This window comes from Vulpes vulpes, chromosome 2, assembly GCF_048418805.1.
Source record: "Vulpes vulpes isolate BD-2025 chromosome 2, VulVul3, whole genome shotgun sequence".
NCBI lineage: Eukaryota > Metazoa > Chordata > Mammalia > Carnivora > Canidae > Vulpes > Vulpes vulpes.
The window spans coordinates 164,676,096-164,694,298 of record NC_132781.1 but is presented as its reverse complement, the minus strand read 5'-3'; the positions used below and the strand labels follow the sequence as shown (position 1 = coordinate 164,694,298).

Genomic DNA, 18,203 nt, shown 5'->3' with positions numbered 1-18,203 from the left:
CTATAATAATATCACCATTTAATTCTAATGTGTTTCTTCTTAAGGAAATGCCACATTTGATTCCGCTGTCTTCTGTATGTGAACATTATTTAGGTTATTTCCAAGCACCAGGAACATCCTCACAGCTAAATTAAATTATTAACATTGGAATTACTAGGTCAGAGACCATGCATGCTGTCAAGGCTTTTCAGATCTATGGCCAGATTGTCCTTTAGAAGATGTTCTTTAACAATGCGCAGTAGTGCTGTTCCATGTTCTCTTCGTCTGCCAATTTGAGGAGTGAAAAATTGTATCTCACCAATTTGTGATACTGGTTTTTAAACCTGGGAGTCGATCAATACCTAAGCTTAAAGTATAGATGTTTCCAATTAAAAAAAAAAAAAAAAATCACCATCCAAGGTTATTCCTGCGCCAGTACTGCTATAGTACACAAAGCCGTGTTAGAGATCAGTGAGAAGCATCCCCAAATGGTGGAGAAGTAGAGAACACAAACAGGCAGTTATAGAAATGTAGGTATACGGTACCAAAGACTGGACTTTGTAAGTAATTAGATGCAGATTTAACCAGTGAGTTTCTGTTGGTTTGGGGAAGGTGATGCCACTTAATCGTTTGTATCCCCTTGGATCAAAGAGGGGTGGGTGGGAAAACTGGCAGGTGAGGAGCACCTGTAATGACGGTCTGGCCCGTGGGGTGGTTGGGGGTGGTTGGGGGTGTTCACGTCTCTCCGGTCACGGTGCTGCCAAGATCTTTAACAGGGATGTTTTAACTAAAGAATTGGTTGATTAAATCAATTGATTGTGCAGACATACAGATTAAAAATTATTAATTATGTTCTCGATCCAGGGAATATAGTTAATGACTTTGGTATACACCCCATACTGATTGGCTTCCCCGCAATTAGTGGAGCCCCAGGACACTATTCCTCCCACAAACCATCTCTGTGTCTCATTGTCTAGAAACACTAATGCCCCCCCACTGTCCCCTCTGCAGCTGTCCTTGCCCCCACCTCCTAAGCCAGCGCAAAGCATGTTCTCCGTGACCCTCCCCGCCGGGTAGGACAGCTTTTCATACGCAGCGGTACATTTCTGATGGTCGACAATCGGTATGTCAACAAACATCAGATGTCTGGCAAGAGAACCCCTCTGGGTTAATCCCCATCCAGATGCGGTTCCAATGTCATTGGTCCTCATGAGGGATTCCGCTTCCTTCCTTGGCAGACAGATAGGCAGGACGTTGCTGTTGATGACAACTCTGTTCTTCAACTTAATCAGTGCTATGTCGTTGTCAAAACCAGCGTCAGGAGCGTAGCCTTCATGTATAAAGATGGCCTCGGCCTGGGCCTGGGTGTACTGAGCCGACAGTCTCTTCAGGGTACCCATCCTGATGTCCAAGGAGGAGGCAGCTGCCTTCTGCGCATACACCGCGTGGGCCGCGGTCAGGATCCAGTTGTCCCGCAGGAGGGCGCCCGCTGCCGTAGTCCGACCCAGTAACAGGACTTGCCAGGGAAAGTCCCCCAGCCTGGCCTTCTGCCCTCCGTATATACGACCTTCTGTGGTGCGAGTGGATAGTCCACAAACTGGGGAAGGAAGCAGATACACAGCCTTCGTAGTAACCCGGGGGCCTTACCTCCCCACGATTAGTGCCTCGTTGGATTCGGGTCTGACGTCACCCAGAGGTTGCAGGCGGTTATTTGGGCATCCACCTAGACAGGCAAGTGAGGCGGCTCTAAGACCGTTCAAAGACCCGGTAAAACCTCTTGGTATTAGCTCCTCAGAAAATGAGGTGAGTGGAAATTAACTTTTAGGAACTAATTTGTTTTGCTAAAATAATTTGGTCTACACGATTGGGAAAATTACTTAATAGGGCAAACAGGAATTGTCTGAGCTGATGTACTGGGTGATGTGATTAGAAAGTAAAAGGAAATGACCTTTTTCATTGCTTCTGTTTTCCCACTTGTAAAATTAGGTATTTACCTTGTAGTTCTGGGAAAGGAACTAAAGTCGCTATCCCAGGATTTGAAAATTCCTTGCACCTTTGAACATCTAAATGTTTTAAAAATCAGAATGTTGCACTTGTAGCCAGGAACCTCCAGGTCCAGGAATTCCTATTTTTTGGTCTAGTTGATTCTTCCAAACTAAATTTTACTGTGTATCTGCTCATTAACGTAGCAACTGTGTTTCTCCTCGTGGCAGAGAACTTGGATAGGACCCCCCGGATGTGGTGTCAGCTAAGATGTAGGGTCTTTCTTTGAACTAAGCCAGACAACACAGGGGTAATGACTACGTTACTACCTTTCTGATTTTTTTAATCACTGAACTCAACTATATCTCCAGAGCCAATTCTAGTTAAAAAAAAAAAAAAAAAAAAATTAAGTACCATTAAAAGGCAAATTGCATTAATGTTTAAAGACTAGATGTCGTTGAAAACAATTGCTTAGGGAAATAATGAAGTTATTAGCTTTGGGTTTTAATAGCAGTTTTACAGAGAAGAAAAGCAGCTCCGCAGAACTCGTGTTTATAAATGTATAAATGGTTCAAGATAATTTTTAAAATCATTTAATTTTTTATGCTTGCCTAGTTGTAAGGTCAGAAATAATCGAGTGAATGACGCAGTCAGCACCTAGCAGCCCCTCCGCCCAGAAGGGGGGTAATGAGAACGTATTATTTGGAAATAACAACTTGGTCTAAGAGCCAAGTGCTGAAGTTCATTTCTGCCCACCGCAGCGAAAGCGCAGGCAGCTCCGCCACGTCTCCCACCCGCTTCCACTTTCCATCAATTACGAGTCTCGCGCAAACGTGTCCATTACCGGGCTCGCAGGCCGGGGGCGATTTTTCTCCTTTGGAGCTCGTCCAGAATCCATCAGCCTCACACACATATTTACCTGCAAATCATTGGAAAAGCAGAAATGTTTAACTGCGTGCGTAAGGTGGTTGTCATTTGCTTGAATACCCCCTTGAAAAATGTTGATTCTTGAGCATCAGTGGGAAATAGAGGCGTCTGAATAACCATTTTACATGATTTCATAAATAGGAGGTCTCTGCATTAACCATGTTTGCTTGCAAAGTGGAAACCTTTTAGACGTGTAACTTGAATATGTATCAAGATCTCAAGTGCTTAATGATAAGGTTTTGACTTGTTAAATTAAACCATTTGGAATATATTGTGTGTTTGTAGTCGTCATTTACTAGATAAGATCTGTTTTCAGATTCCTGCAAATTGACATTAAAGTCGCTTCAGCTGTGATACCTCACTCAGCGGGTGGGAGAAGTGCCTCAACCTTCTGTGTGGCCTGGGCCGAAAATGCTCCCGTTTATTTTCAGACCGCGCGGGCCTTGGCCGCGAGCGACCGCCCGCCCACAGGTGCGCTCACCGTCGCCGGCCGTCATCGCGTGGAGGCCGCCGTTACAGTGGTAGCGGATCTCCGCTCTGTGCGTGGTGGCCCCGGGGCCTGTGAGGAACTCCACGCGGCCGGCGGGCAGGTCGTCGGGAGGGCCGCAGTCTACGGCTGGCACGGGAGGGCCGGTGAGCGGCACGGCCGTGGCCCTGGCACGATGTTAAGCCCCCCCCCCCACCCCCGTCGGGAAGCGCCTGGCTGCACCAGCAAGGGCTTGGCTGCTGCTCGGGCTCCCCCCAGAGATACTTAGGCACCTCGCACCCGCGTGGGCACGGGCGCTCGTGGGGATGGAGCCACTGTGGGGACTGCCAGCGGGAGCAGGCAGCGGCCCGGACGGCCCGGGCGCCCCGCGCAGCGCTCTGCAAACCCACGTGTTTGGGCGTTAGGGTCACGCTTAGGTTTCCGCAACTTCGGGCTGCGCGGCTGGTCCCGTGGGTGAGCTGCTGCAGCCGCCGCGCGTCGGGGGGCCGAGCCGGGACGCGGACTGCCCTCGGCTCCCAGCCCCGCCGCCTTCACGCTAAGAAGGGACCGTCGCCCTGGTGAGTGTGGGTTCACGATAGGAGGATACTCAGGGTCCCCAGCAGCTCTCTGGAAGCCTCTGCACGAGTGAAGTGGGCTCGTGTGCCCGCCTCGGAGTGCAGGGACGGGCCCCGCCGCCTCAGTGGTAGTTGGGGATTTGGGCAAGAGGCTCTCCCCATGTTTTTGTGGATTTGTTCCAATTTACATGTATTTTCTAAGAAAAAAATATTGAAAAGACGTGATTCTCACAGAATGGGAATGTCCGCGCTCACCCCAGCTTGGTGAGCCCCGTCCCTGCAGCCGGCGCCTGTACGTGTTTACACGCGTGTGCGAGACGCGTGTGAGGAGGGACGTGGTAGTGGCATTCTGGGCATTGGGGGGTCTGGTGTTCGGTTTCCCGTCCTCAACGAATGTTTTACGCTGGGAAAAGTATTTTTTAAAGGTCACACTTCTCCAAAGGCAATACTTTGCCTGGTTACGTGGTCCCTCCACGAGGGGCCGGGAGCTGGGAATCGAGCCCGCGCGGACCGCGTGGGACAGAAGGCGGCGGCCGCGGAGAACAGGGCGCGGGAGCGGCCGAGGCCTTACCGCTGCAGCGCGGCGGCGGTCCCAGGACCGTCCCTCGGCACACGGCGGTGAAGGATTCCGGGGCCGAGGAACCCTGGACGGGCGTTCAGAGGACATGACCTCCCTGGTTTCCACCACGACGGCCCCCTGTGCCCGGTGTCTGTGCTCACTTGTCCCACGCCCCAAGGGTCTGTCCCCTGTGGCTAGAGCCGCCCTTTCAAGGTGCCGCTGGCCCCATAGGAACCGGATGTCGGCCCCTGCAGCGATTCATGACCGTCCCCGCTTTCCACCGAATCCAAGGACAATCGGGCCTCACGAGATCCTGCTGCATTTGCCACCATTTCTTCACAGAAGGTGCCACCGGGTGGTGGCCGAAATTTGGAGAAGGCCAACCCCCTCCAACAGGGCAGAAGTGCCGGGGCTTTCCTAGGGCCTGGCCGTCACCTGGAGGACAGTCACTAAAAATACGTCGGTGGCCCTCACAGGTGCGCCGTGCTTATCGCTGGCATCGCTCACGGGCACGGGCACGGGGACGCTTTGCTCTAAAGGCCGCGAGACGTCACCTTGGCGGGGGGGTCTTTATGCCTCACGGGACAGCAGGCCGAGGGCTTTTCCCAGATCAGACACTGAAGAGGTTTGCGGTCCCAGGGGCTACGGGAAGGAGCCTGCGCCGGACACTCTGCACGGCGGGGAAAGTGCCTTTTTTTTTTTTTTTTTTTTTTTTTTTTGTGGCTTGGCCCCTCCGCGGGGCGGGCTGAGCGGCCGCTATCAAGCGCCTCCGTGTTATTACTTTTTGCCGCCGGGATTCAGTGACAATTTTGAAGAACATAAAGACGCGTTAATCTCCCACCTGCGCCCCTAAAGCAACTTGCTAAGCATTTTTCACGACTGTCCTCCCCCTGCCGGCACAGAGGTCACTATTTATAACCTCGCAGCCTGCAGTTGCCCGCGGCCGCAGCAGGTGCCCGCGCCCGGCCTCCCTCCCCGAGCTGCCGCGGCGGCCACAGGGAAGCGTCCGTGGCGATCAGCAGCTTCCCTCGGGCCTTTCGGAAGCTTTTCGGGTGAGGGCCCGAGCCCGGGAATGAAGGCCTCGGCCGCCCGCGCTGCTCGGCGCCGGCCCAGAAGCCGCCACTTACCGGAGCCGCTCGTACCCGGGGTCGCAGGACACGGCCACGCGGTCCTCCAGCACGCACTCGGCTTGCACGGGGCGATGCGGCCGTTAGGCGGCGCCGCGGGACTGGGGCAGGGCCGAGCTGCGGGGACGCGGGCTAAGGGCCACCCGGCAGCGTGTCCCCCGGAGGGGAGCGCCCGGCCCCCAGCGCCCTGGGCCTCGGTGGCCGCCTCTGTAAGCGGGGGACCGAGACCAGCCCCTCCCGGGGCCGAGGCCGCGCAGCTGAGCTGCCGTCTCCAGCGCCGGGCGGGAGCGGCTGCGGGCGGCCCCCAAACGGCCCTCGGGCCCGGGGTGCACACAGCCGCCCCGCAGAGGCCCGCGCCCCCCTGCACCCTGCGGCCTCCAGCCCGGCCGCCGGCGTGGGCCTTCGTGAGTCCCCTTCTCCCTCCAGCAGCCGGTCCCCTGCAGGCCCGAGGCCCGTCTGCAGGCACAGCCCCGCGGGCCGCCCGCACTGCCTCCCTCCTGCACCTCCCTGCCCCCAGCGGCCTCAGGCCCGGCCTGGCCCTCCCCCCCCCCCGCCCCCCGCAAACCTGATGCCCCTGCAAGTGGCGCTGAAACCGGCACCTGAGCCCTGGAAGTCTTACTGCTCCGACCGCCGGGAAAACGAAGACTTTCCAAACTGACCAGGAGACGGTGTCCCCCCTGCTGGACTCCCTCCTCCCAGCCAGTCCCGCCCCTTCCCACATTTCCAACAGGGGTGGCCCCACGGTTAATCTTTTTAAATCCAATTTTCTCACTTAAAAAAACTACTCCAATCCCTATAATCCAATTATCACTTCCCTGTGCCACACCCCGCACCCAGGGCTTTCCCTGCGTTAGCCCATGCAAAACAGGTGTCACCTTTGGAAGGAGACGTTTCCTCACTTAGAATAATTGGGACATTAGGGCTCAGAGAAGTTATGTGAGAGGTTCGGTATCGCACAGCTGGGACACAGGTGTGTGGCTGGACACCCAAACCTGAGCTCTGACCTCCCTGGGGGGATGGCTGGTTAGAGAGAAGGAGGGAGGGAGGGAGGGAGGGAGGGAGGGAGGGAGGGAGGGAGGGAGGGAAGGAAATGGATGGGTGGAAGGATGGACGAGGATGCATGGGTGGGTGGAAGGACGGATGGACAGATTGATGGATGGAAGGAAGGAAGCATGGATGAAAAGATGGATAGATGAATGGATGGATACAAGAAGGGAGCCAAAGAAAAAGAAAAAAAAGGAGAGGTGCTCTTTCCCCTAAGAGAAGGTGATCTTGCCCAGAACAATCCTTTCTTTTTAAAAAAATATTTTAGGGCAGCCCCGGTGGCTCAGCGGTTTAGCACCTGCCTTCAGCCCAGGGCGTGATCCTGGGGTCCCGGGATCGAGTCCCGCATCGGGCTCCCTGCATGGAGCCTGCTTCTCCCTCTGCCTGTCTCTCTCTCTCTCTCTCTCTCTCTCTCTCTCTCTCTCTCTCTCTGTCTCTGTCTCTCATGAATGAATAAGTGAGAGACTCAGAGCCCCTGCCTGGGCTTGCTCTCTCTATCAAATAAATAAAAATCTTTAAAAAAATAAACAGAAAGTGCCTCTTTGGCGCAAGGGTTATTTTGAGCTGATATTTTCAGAAATAGCAGATGCAGGAGAAGCTCTGAACACAGAGGAGAAGTTCTCCTTTTGTAAAGGGACTTTCTATTCACAAAGGAAACGTCCGTGTTGCGAGAGCCGCTCCGTCCCCGTAGCAGGGGGACCACGAGGCACAGCCACGACCCCCTGCCGGCGGCGGGCGACCTTCCCTCCGTTCACCGCCCCCCCAGCGGGCTCCCCGGCCCCCTCTCTGTTGTCTTTAGCTGAAGCCGGTCCTGACGCCCGAGTGCTGGGTCCCCGTGTCCCGGGGGATCTCCCCCGTCTGCAGGACACACGCACCGTAACAAACTGTTCCCCGTTTACATTTGCCGTAACTTTCCTTCTTCCCACGACTGTGTCCTCTGCAAACCCCACACACGAGTCCGTGGGCCTCACTCTCCCTTTGGGCCTTCAGCTCCCCGCGAGGCCCCCCGGGCCCCGCCACCCCGGAGCGTCCATTGCGGCAGCCTGGATGTCGCTCTCCCGCCTCCCGGTGACCCGCCCTCTCCCTGTACCTCTGAGACCGGCCCAGGACCCTAAGAGGCCGGAGAAGCCGACCCTGCCCCGCGCCCCCGGCCCTCACCCGAGCTGCTGTAGCGGATCCTCCAGCCCGCGTGCTCCCCCGACTGATCGGTCACAAAGCTGATGGCCACGGCGCTGCTTTGGGTTTCGATCCTCTGGGGCAACGTCGTCCCGCAAAACGGCCCATATTCCTCTTTGTCTGTTCGGACCTGAAAGCGCAAAGGGCCGTGTCACCCGAGGACCCTCCCGGGCCAGATGAGGCCCGAGGTCCCGGAAGCTGACCTTGAGGGAGTCGTAGGGGCACAGGGCGTCGGGGTGCGTCTCCACGTCGAAGGGCGCCACGAAGTCCAGGACGACGCTGAAGCCCTCCTCCAGGCGGATGCTGTAGGTGCAGCTGGAGAGTTTGGGGTACGGCTGCGGGTATTCGGGGCTGCTGAGCACCCCCGACCGGCCGGTGAAGACCTGACCTGCGCACAGGGCTGAGGGGACGGGCCGCCGTGAGCCGGTTGGCTCGCGGCACCAAATCACACCGGAGCCCCCACCCCAGGGCCGAAGGAACCATCTAGAGTGTCTGGGGCTTCCTGGCTTTGGCTGAAACGGGCGGCCCTCCGAGGCACGCGCTCCGGGCCTCTCACACCCCGGGGGCTCTGGGGTGAAGAAGTGAGCGACGTCGACTCCCCAAGGGGGCAGGACGGAGGGGGGCCCTCATCCCCCCACCCGGCAACTCCCAAATTCACCCTCCACGGGGCTCCCCGCGCACCCGCACCCAGCTCGGGCCAGTCCACCTTTCCTGGGTGCCCGCGGGGAGCAGAGGGGCCCCCCTGGGTCCTTCCCCTCCCACCCTGCACCCGGCCCGGCCCTGGGGGTTCGTCGAGGGAATTTCAAGTTCACGCGGAGCAAAGCACATCCGATGCCCCTTCCCCGGCCACGGCTCGCACCACCGCCCGCCCCGCCCCAGGCTGCCAGCGTTTGAGCTGAGCAGGGAAGCTTCTGGAAGGGAGGCGTGGCCGTCCTCCCCCTGGCTGCTGCCCCGGGACGTGGGGGCCCGGGCCGCACCCCCGTGGCTGCCCCCGGGCTCTGTGCCGTGGGCCGGGCTCCGGAGTCCTCCCCTGCGCAGGCTCCCGCCCCGGGACCGGGGAGCACTCGGGCCTCCCTGCGAGCTCGGCCCGTGCGGGCCTCAGGGCCCGTCTCCAAAATGGACTGGGGGTGCCGGGCAAGCCTTTCTGGCAACCCGGCCTGTGGCCCCACGGAGGGGTCCCACCAACTAAGCCTCACGCCGCGCGACGGGGGAAGGGGAGGGGCCAGGGCGCACCCCACTGCCCTCGCCCCACCGCGCCACCCGAGACACGAAGCAGCTGCTGGAGGCCGAGGCGAGGCAGGTTTATTGTTAGGTCCGCGGAGGGGGCGGGGGGGGGGGGGCTGCAGGTGGCAGCGATCTCGCCCGACCCAGGCGGGAGCCGGCGTGAGACTAGGGGCTCTGCTCTGGAAGAGAGAACAGAGACAGGGAGAGACACTGGGGGAGACGCGGAGCGGGGCAGGCGGGGCTGCTCCGAGGCTTGGGGCTGCCGCCTCCCCAGGGCCCCCCGGGCTGCCCATCGGGGCACCTGGCACCTGGCAGGAGCTTGCAGGGGGTGGGGGGGGGCAGGCGGGAGGGGCCGAGGGGGGGCCTTGGAGCACGGCCTGCCCCCCGGGGGGTTTGTGCGGGAAGCTTGAGCCCAGCCCGTTCCCCAGTCCTCCACCTGGGAGCGCGAGGGGGCAGGTGGCAGTACAGGGCCCAGAGCCGGACACAGGGGGCAGCACGGGGACTCCATGAGGGCGCTGAGGGGCAAGGACGGGGAGCCCAGGATGGAAGGGGCCGGGGGGATTAGGGGCTGTGGACGGATGGACGGGCAGGAGGGGACAGAGGGGCGGGAGTGGTCCCGCCAGGCCCCCGGGCAGAGCGGTGTGGCCTTGAGGAGCTGCTTGGGGCCAAGGTGGGGGCTGGGCACCTTCCCAGCCGGGCTCCCCCGAGCAGGTGCAGCTCACCTGAGCAGGTGCGCTTGTTCCTGTGGAGAACGTAGCCCTGGCGGCAGGAGCAGTAGAAGCCACCCAGGTGGTTGTGGCAGTGGTGGTCGCAGGGCGGGGCCTCTCCCGGGGGCACCTGGCACTCGTCGATGTCTGGGCGGGGACAGGTCAGCCGGGCGGTCAGAGGCGGCGGGTGAGGCCGCCCTGGGGCCCGGGGGCAGGTGTCTGCTGGTCCTCGAAGGTGGCTGCCGCGCGGCCAAGCCTTTTACGGGCCCAGGTCGGCACATGGCCCCGAGGACACTCCCCGGGCGGTGGATGTGGGAGCCCAAGTGTCCCGCTCATGGTCACCGCGCCAGTGGGCGGCAGGAGCCGCGGTCAGACGGCCGAGCGGGGCTGTGACGCGGTGCCCCGGGTCCCGCGCAGCCTCCCGAGGAGCAGAGTGGGGGGCCCGGCCCGAGGTCTCCCCCCTCCCCCCCGCCTCACCCTCTGCCGCATAGAAGGCCTCAAAGCCCGTGAAGGGCTGCTCGTTGGAGTAGTCGGAGCGGAAGGTGACGTCCAGGCTGGAGCCCGGCGAGCGGAAGGTGTCGTTGCCCGGGGCCCGCTCGGTGTCCGTGCTCTTCTGGCCGCACAGCGTGGCCAGCACCTCGGTCCCTGAGCTCAGCTGCAGGGGGGGTCGTGGTGGTCTCCTCCCGGCCTCCCCTCCCCCCACGCCCCGCTCCCAGGCCCCCGTCCCCCGCCCACAGGGTCGCAGTCACCCGGCGGCACCTTGACAAAGTCGTACTCGCACAGGTAGGAGAGCTCCAGGTGGAAGTGGGTGAAGTAGAGGCGCAGGCGGTAGCCGGGGGGCGCCGTCAGGGCCCAGCGCCGCTCCTGGTGGTTGGCGTAGGCCCCGGGGAAGCCGGGGGACGCCAGGCGGCCGAACAGGGGCTGCGGCCACGCGGGGCCCGGGGCGGCGGCCGCCCAGCTGCACAGCAAGCCCAGGAAGAGCAGCAGCCTGCGGGCGGGGCGCGTGAGGGCCGCGGGGGGCGCGGGGAGCCCCCACCCGCGGGGGACCCCGGGCCGCTCACCTCATGGTCCCGCCGCGCTCGGTGCCTCACCTTTGCCCTGTTTGCCCAGCGCCGGGCCGCCTGGGATTCCGGGAACTGGCCCCGTGACCCCGCGGGCCCGTGTCAGGCGTGGGGACAGGGTGTGCGGGGAGGCGGGGGCTGGACCCGGGCCACGAGCCCCCGGTGGGCCTCCTGGGGCCGCGGGGTGGGGGCCACGGTCAAGGCGGGCCGAGCTTCTGGGTGCAGGTGAGCACGGGCGCCTCTGCTCCCCCTCCTGCATCGACTTCCCCCGGGACAGGGACGGGGACACGGGGCAGGAGGCGGCGTCACCACTCGGAAAATGGGAAACGATGGCCCCGGGGGGGGGTTGGGAACCGGCCTTGGGAAGCGACTCCAGGTCGGCAGTGGAATTGGGAACTGGCTCGGGAATCGCCAAGGCCCCAAGTCCTCCCCGGAGCGTGGGAAGCTGCCGCCTCCCCGGGGTCCCGCGCCGACCCCCGCGGGAGCCCAGGCAGCTGGGACGAGGCCCGGCCACCGCACAGGGACGCGTGACGAGCACAAGGCTGAGTGCAAAGGAACGACTGTCGAGGCCCAGCCTCCCCCCGATTCCAGTCCGAGAAGCCGGCAGCCCCCGTTCATGGGCGGGCGTCCCCTGGCCTGGACCCCCCTGACCCTGGACCCTCCCAGCTTGGACCCCCCTGGCCTGAAACCCCTGGCTCGGACCCCCAGCCTGGACCAGGGGGAAGGACACCCCCTGGGAACCTTCTCGCAGCGAAGGGCTGGGTGGCCCCCAGGGTGAGGGCCGCGCCGGGCTCCCCCGCAGGAGCAGAGCCTGAAGGGAAACCTCGGAGCGAGCGAGCCCGGCAGGCGGCGCGTGCAGGCCCGGAGCGGGAGGAGGAAGCCCCCCAAACCCAAGTGGGGCAAACATTACGAGGTTCAGAGGGAAAAGGGAAACAAAAGTAGGAAACAGCCTTCAGGGCGGCCCGGGGGGCTCAGGGGCTTGGCGTCGCCTTCAGCCCAGGGCCCGATCCTGGAGACCCTGGATGGAGTCCGGCGTCGGGCTCGCTGCACGGAGCCTGCTTCTCCCTCTGCCTGGGTCTCTGCCTCTCTCTCTCTCTCTCTGAGTAAATAAATAAAATCCAAAAAAAAAAAAAAAAAAAAGGTGGCGGCTCAGGACAGAATGCTACTAGAACTTAAGAGTTCTTAAAAATCTTTCAGTAGTTCTTGTTCCTTAAATGAGACATACTTTCTGGTATAAATCATGATGGAGGGATCCCCGGGTGGCTCAGCAGTTCGGCGCCTGCCTTTGGCCCAGGTTGTGACCCGGGGTCCCGGGATCGAGTCCCGCGTCAGGCTCCCAGCATGGAGCCTGCTTCTCCCTCTGCCTGTGTCGCTGCCTCTCTCTGTCTGTGTCTATCATAAATAAATAAATCTTTAAAAAAAATAAATCATGACGGAGAAACACACATTATGTATATTAATACTTCCTGTTAGTGAATATTCCATTAAGTGGGATCAGAATGAACTGTAAATTATAATGGGGTGAATACTAGGATCTTGTAACAAAAAAATTGATTAGCATTATGTGCAGATATTTATGATGTGTAGAGTTGAAAGATCTTATTTTTTTTTTTAAGATTTTATTTATTTATTCATGAGAGACACGGAGGGAGAGAGAGGGGCAGAGACACAGGCAGAGGGAGAAGCAGGCCCCATGCAGGGAGCTTGACGTGGGACTCGATCCCGGGACCCCAGGATCACACCCTGAGTGGAAGGCAGATGCTCAACCACTGAGCCCCCCACACGTCCCTGAGTCCAAAGATTTTATTTTTATTTTTTTATTTATGATAGTCACACAGAGAGAGAGAGAGAGAGGCAGAGACACAGGCGGAGGGAGAAGCAGGCTCCATGCACCGGGAGCCTGATGTGGGATTCGATCCCGGGTCTCCAGGATCGCGCCCTGGGCCAAAGGCAGGCGCCAAACCGCTGCGCCACCCAGGGATCCCGAGTCCAAAGATTTTAAAGAGTTTTTGAGATTTGGTAAAAAGTTCAGGGCTGAGCTGGTGATGAATTTATTAAAAATGATGCAAATGCGAAGCTGCACCTCTGGGGGAACAAGAAGCGGAGCAGGACGCGGGGTGTCTGGGTCCTGGGCCAGAGCTAAGGTGGGGCAGCCAAGGGGCCACGGGCAGGGTGGGCTCAGGGACAGAGAGGACGGACCCCAGCCCCCCGCAGAGGGTCACCAGACTGGGGGGAAGAGGAGACCAACGTGGGGGAGGCCAGAGGCGTCGGCGGGCCGAGGGGCGCGGGCACCTTCCTTCCAACGACCCCCCCACTGCCGGGGCCCTGGAAGCGCAGGGCTCAGGGGCGCTGGGATCCGAGCTCGGGCTCCACGTGGGGCGCAAACCTTAGAGCAAAAAACCCCCGAGAAGCTGTAGGTGGGGCCGGTCACGGCCTCGGGGTCTGGGATCCCTGGGACCTCGGGCCAGGGCCCTGCCTCACTTCAGCGTCAGCCTGTGTCTACACCGCGCCCGCGGGCTGTGGGGCGTCGGCCCCTGTGCGCCCCCTTCGGGGAGGCTGGCCTGAAAGCCAGGGCCGCAGGGAGACCTGCTATGGGCACCTTCTGCGCCGGCTCTGCCCGACCCCCTGGGGGCCGCCGCTCCCCTCCCTCCGCCCGGCTGGGCTCCTGGGGCCCGAGGGACAGGGTGGCAGGGCCCGGAGCCCCTGGGGTCAGCGCCCTCGGCCGCGGTGGTGGCCCTGCTGGGTCCGGGGTGGCCGCTACTCCGCAGGGGCAGCTGCGGGCTCGAGGGAGGACAGCTGCGTGGGTCACGGCCCGCAAGCGGCCGCCACGTCTTCCTTCCACGGACACCCGGGCGTGCGGCCCACGCAGGCTGAGCCTCTGCCTCACACCCCTGGGTGGGGAGACCCGGGAGCAGCGTCCACCCCGAGCCTGGGGCTGAGCTTGTTCCAGGGCTGGGGCGCAGAACGACGAAGCTCACCTGCCACGGGCCAGAGGGGGCTCCAGGTCGTGGGGGGGGCCTGGAGCCCAGGGAGGGCAGCGGCTCAGGACGTGGGCCGTGCAGCCTCGGCGCCACCCACCCCGACAGCCACGGTCCCAGGCCCTGGACGCTGGGTGTGCAGTGGTTCCCGGGGCAGGTGCGGGTGGATGGTGTCCCGGGCCCTGCCCCCTGCTGGGGCCACCCCCCCCTTCCTGCCAAGTCTTCGGGGTCAAGCCGTCCAGGTGAAGGGCTGGGGAGGCCAGCTTTCCCGAGAGTAGGGCCCCTCCTGCAGACCCCAAGACACGCGTGGGCTGGGCCCTGCCACCCGCACCCCGAGGTGGCGGGGCCTGAACCAGGGCAGGTTACAGGGTCAGGAGAATGCAGGCGGGGCCCAGGGCGAGGTGCAGGTTCAGGACCTTGGAGAGGGCTCGGCCCCCTGCGGCCCGGCCGACACCCACACCCGCCCCATCCCCTGGGGGCCGCTGGATCTCGGGGAGCGCACAGGGGCAGGATCAGGGCTGAGTCAGGGCCAGCTGATGGGACCCCAGCCACGCAGCAGCGGTGGCCCCCAGTGGCCTCCAGCGTCACCGCCACCCCCAGGATGGGCCCTGACAACCTTGCAAGTGACCCCAATTCCTCGGAGACAACACAGTCCCCGAGGGGGCCCCACCGTGATCTCAAGCCCGCAGCCCGGGCCAGGCTGTCCCTCCATCCTCCGTGGGGCTGGGTAAAGGAACGGCCAGGCTCCGTCTGGTGACCGTTGTGGCCCCTGGCGCCACGAGAGACCAGCCCAGGGATCCCGAAGGATCCTCAGGGAGGGCCGGGTCTGCCTGGGGACGTGGGGTGGACACTGAGAGGCCAGGTGGCGGCCGGCTCGGAGCCCCACACGCCGCGCCCAACAGAGGCCGATGGCCCCACTCAAGGTCTGGGGACACACGATTCGAATTTGTTATAAATACACGTGTTTGGTGACTGAGGGCGACAGAAGGTGGAGAAGGTGCTGTACACAGCTGGTCGAGGCTCGGAGGTGGACGCCACAGACAGACGGACAGTCCGCCCAGCAGGGCAGCCGGGGCAGCATCTGGGGCCTGTAACACTTCTTGGTGGGCACGCCGGCGGGCGGGGGTCACGTCCAGGGCTCGAGGTGCCCAGCACCCCGGAGGCTCCCGCGCAGCGCGGGCAGCGGCGCCCGGGCTCAGCTCACGTCGTTCAGGGCCTGGGGGGACACAGAGCCTCATCAGGAGGACGCCGAGCCGCGTGAGGGCTCAGGTGGGCCCGCGGGGGGCCCCGGGTCCCCTGCCCCGCCCCGCCGTGGCCCACCTTGCGGGCGAACTCGGGCAGGACGAAGGCCGCCTGGTGCACGTCGGAGTTGTAGTACTTCAGCTGCATCTGTTCCACCTGCTTCTGTGTCAGCTGCTGCACGGGCTTCTGGAAGTCGGTGCTCTGGGGCGGGGCACGCGGCCATCAGGGGGGCGCTTCCGGCGCCCACCCAGTCCCCTCCCGGCCCCAGGAGGGCGCCCAGCTCACCGGGTTTTTGCTGCACAGCATGAAGCCTATCTGGCCGCTGGGGTAGGTGGGGATGGTGCAGTAGGCGTAGGCCACCACGGGGAAGAGCGACTTGCAGAACTGCCGCATCTGCTTGATGAGGTCCAGGTGCAGCCACTGACACTCGCCTGCGAGAGCAGGGGCCTGAGCGCCAGCCACCCGCCCCTCCTCTCCCAGGCTGCAGGACGGCGCCCCCCAGCCCGCTCACCCCCAGCCTGTCCCCCAGCCCGTCCCCCCACCCTGTGTCCCCCTAGCTCATCCCCAGCCCGTCCCATCCCCCCATCCTGCTCACCCCCAGTCAGCACCCCCATTACCCCCACCGTGTGCCCCCAGCTCATCCCCCAGCCCGTCCCCACCGCTCACGCCCCCCCAGCCCGCTCACCCTGGCAGCAGAGGACGCCGTTGTCCTTGAGGGCTGTCTTCATGAGCTGGTAATAGGACTCCTTGAAGAGACTTTCTGCAGGGCCTGCGGCGGGAGGGACAAGGGACAGTGAACACGCTGTTGCCCCACAACAGACCCACGCGGCTGCCACAGGGGCAGGGCCAGGATTTGTGTCCTGCTCTGTGGATTCAGAAACCGACCACCAAGGGGGTGCTTGGGAGGAGCGCAGGGGGGTCCACTGGCCGCTGCCTGGGGGGCTTCATGCTTCCATCCCATTCCCGGGGTTTCCTCAGGTGTCAGGGACTGTCCACCCTGGGCCCTGGGTGGGGACTAGTTCCCATCTGCGCCCCGATGCTGCCTATTAAGAGCAGAGAGGAGACTGGAGAGAAAGCTGGGGCCTCGGTGGGCCACGGCCAGAGCCCCCCGTCCCCCATCAGTGTGTGACCTCGGGGCGGTGGCGTGTGCTTCCCCCTCGGCTGGGCCGTGTCTGGGGCTGGCCACACAGCAGGGACGGGAAGGCACAGCTCTGGCTCTGGGCCGTCTGTCATCCACTGTGGGCGCGGAGGGAAGGCCGGCCCCGCTCACCCATGGGGTCTGACGAGTCCGTGATGATGACGTCAAAGGCATCCTGGTTCTGCTTCATGAACTCAAAACCGTCGCCCACGTGTAGGGTCAGCTTGGAGCTGGAGTAGCCCACGGCCATGCCCGGCAGGAACTTCTTAGAGACCTGGATGACGTCCTGGGGACGGAGGAGGGACCCGGCTGGGCCTGGGGGGACCCGCAGCCGCCCCCATGGCCCACCCACTCGGGCAAGCCAACGGTTTGTGGCAACCAGCTCCCACCGCCCACCTGTCCCTTCCCAGTGACTTTCTGGCTGCGTCAGAGGGAGGAGGACCTTCTGGCCGCCCACGGTCACCTGCTTCTCATCCAGGCCTCGCTGAGACCACCTGCCACCCCCTGAGCTGTGCACTGCCCCGCCTTCACCCCTGAGCCCTGGGCCCGCTGTGCCTTTGCCCGGGCTCGCCCTTATGGGCCCATCACGTCCAGGGACCGGCGCAGCGACTGGACCCGGCCCTGAGGGTCACACTGTACCCCGCGCCCTGAGCACTGGCTGCCATGGAACAGACGCTCATTAAAAGCCCACGCGTGGCACGGGCAGGCCCGGCGCCTCCCCGACAACCCCGCGGGGTCGCACCAGGGACCGGCCGGGCCACGCCGACTGCGCACCAGGCCCCAGCGAATCCTCCCAACGTGCCTCCGAGGCGAACAAAGAGGCCGAGCCATGGACCGGAGTGGCCACCCCTGGGGCAGGACGTGGCTCTGCCCCCGGGCCCTCACCTCGTCGATCTCGCACTGCACCACCGACTCCACCGACGAGTGCTTCAGCACCTCCCGCAGGACGCCCCCGTCGCCGCCCCCGATGATCAGCACCTGGGACGGGCTCGGTCAGTCGGAGGCGCCCCCGGGCTCCCCCCACCCCCGGGCTCCCCCCCACCCCCGCCGGGGCCGGTACCTTGCGGGGGTCGGGGTGGCTGCACAGCGGCAGGTTGGCGATCATCTCCTGGTACGAGAACTCGTCCCGCTCGGTGCACTGGATCACGCCGTCCAGCACCAGCACGTTCCCGTAGCTCTTGCTGCGGGCGAGTGACAGTCGGGCCGGGCCCGCACCGGCCCCGCACCGGCCCCGCACCGGCCCCGCACCAGGCCCCGCACCGGCCCCGCACCGGCCCCGCACCGGCCCCGCACCAGGCCCGCACCGGCCCCGCACCAGGCCCGCACCAGGCCCCGCGGACACGTGGCGGCGGCGGGGCGGGTCCGACTGACGTGTCCGGGGCCGACACGTGGAGCGCGGCGCGTGGGGCCGGCGGGGTGCGCTGTGCTCCCGCCGGGGCCGCCCGAGCTCGGGGCCGGGGCCGGGGCCGGGGCCGCGGGGGGCGGGGGGCGGGGGCCGCGCGCCGGAGCCCGACGGAGCTGCGGGGCGGGCGGGGGCCGGGGCCGGGGCCGGGGCGGGCGGGGGCCGGGGCGGGCGGGGCCGGGCGGTACCTGCGGAAGACGAGGATGTCCTGGTACCGCGAGCGCTGGTGGTGCAGCAGCTGCTCCACCTGCAGCGACAGGGCCTGGCCGGGCCACAGGCTGCACGTCTCGCGGAACCAGCCCTCGTGGATGTCGGCGGGGCCGAGGCCGGCGGGGCCGTCGGGGCGGGGCTCCATGGCGGCGGCGGCGGCGGCGGGCCCGGGTGCAGGCCGCGCGGAGCCGCAGCACAACGGGGCAGCTCCGCCCGCCGCCCGAGCCGCAACCTAACCCGGGCGCGCGGGGCGGGGCCTCGGCGGGGGCGGGGCCGGGCGCGCTCCGCCAATGGGCGCGCGGGCGCGGGCGCGCGGCGCCGCCGAGGCCCCGCCCCCCGGCGTCCGGCGCGCGCCCATTGGCCGGCGGGGCTCGGCGGCTGCGCGGGCGGTCGTGGCGGCAGCAG

The 18,203-nt window shown here is 63.6% G+C and overlaps 2 protein-coding genes across 7 annotated transcripts; both read right to left on the bottom strand.

Annotated features, from left to right (window-relative positions):
* Window positions 1–806: 806 nt before the first annotated feature.
* On the bottom strand, window positions 807–10,964 carry MASP2 (MBL associated serine protease 2). 6 transcript variants are annotated; one of them, XM_072751212.1, is made up of 10 exons: window positions 10,829–10,964; window positions 10,527–10,755; window positions 10,245–10,422; window positions 9,783–9,914; window positions 8,040–8,236; window positions 7,819–7,966; window positions 5,617–5,733; window positions 3,371–3,505; window positions 2,807–2,881; window positions 807–1,576 (listed from the first exon to the last, which is right to left on the bottom strand). In XM_072751212.1, exons 1-10 carry the CDS (start codon window positions 10,831–10,833, stop codon window positions 813–815), a joined length of 1,980 nt encoding a protein of 659 aa, XP_072607313.1. In that variant the 5' UTR covers window positions 10,834–10,964; the 3' UTR covers window positions 807–812. The 6 variants fall into 6 exon arrangements, with proteins under 6 accessions (XP_072607313.1, XP_072607318.1, XP_072607314.1 ...); XM_072751216.1 differs by having other exon boundaries at window positions 1,172–1,702; XM_072751217.1 differs by lacking the exon at window positions 5,617–5,733 and having other exon boundaries at window positions 807–1,702.
* Window positions 10,965–14,745: 3,781 nt separating this feature from the next.
* On the bottom strand, window positions 14,746–18,024 carry SRM (spermidine synthase). The gene is made up of 8 exons (XM_072751211.1): window positions 17,777–18,024; window positions 17,247–17,367; window positions 17,072–17,164; window positions 16,319–16,472; window positions 15,734–15,817; window positions 15,334–15,479; window positions 15,127–15,249; window positions 14,746–15,022 (listed from the first exon to the last, which is right to left on the bottom strand). Exons 1-8 carry the CDS (start codon window positions 17,941–17,943, stop codon window positions 15,002–15,004), a joined length of 909 nt encoding a protein of 302 aa, XP_072607312.1. The 5' UTR covers window positions 17,944–18,024; the 3' UTR covers window positions 14,746–15,001.
* Between the last annotated feature and the right edge of the window lie 179 nt (window positions 18,025–18,203).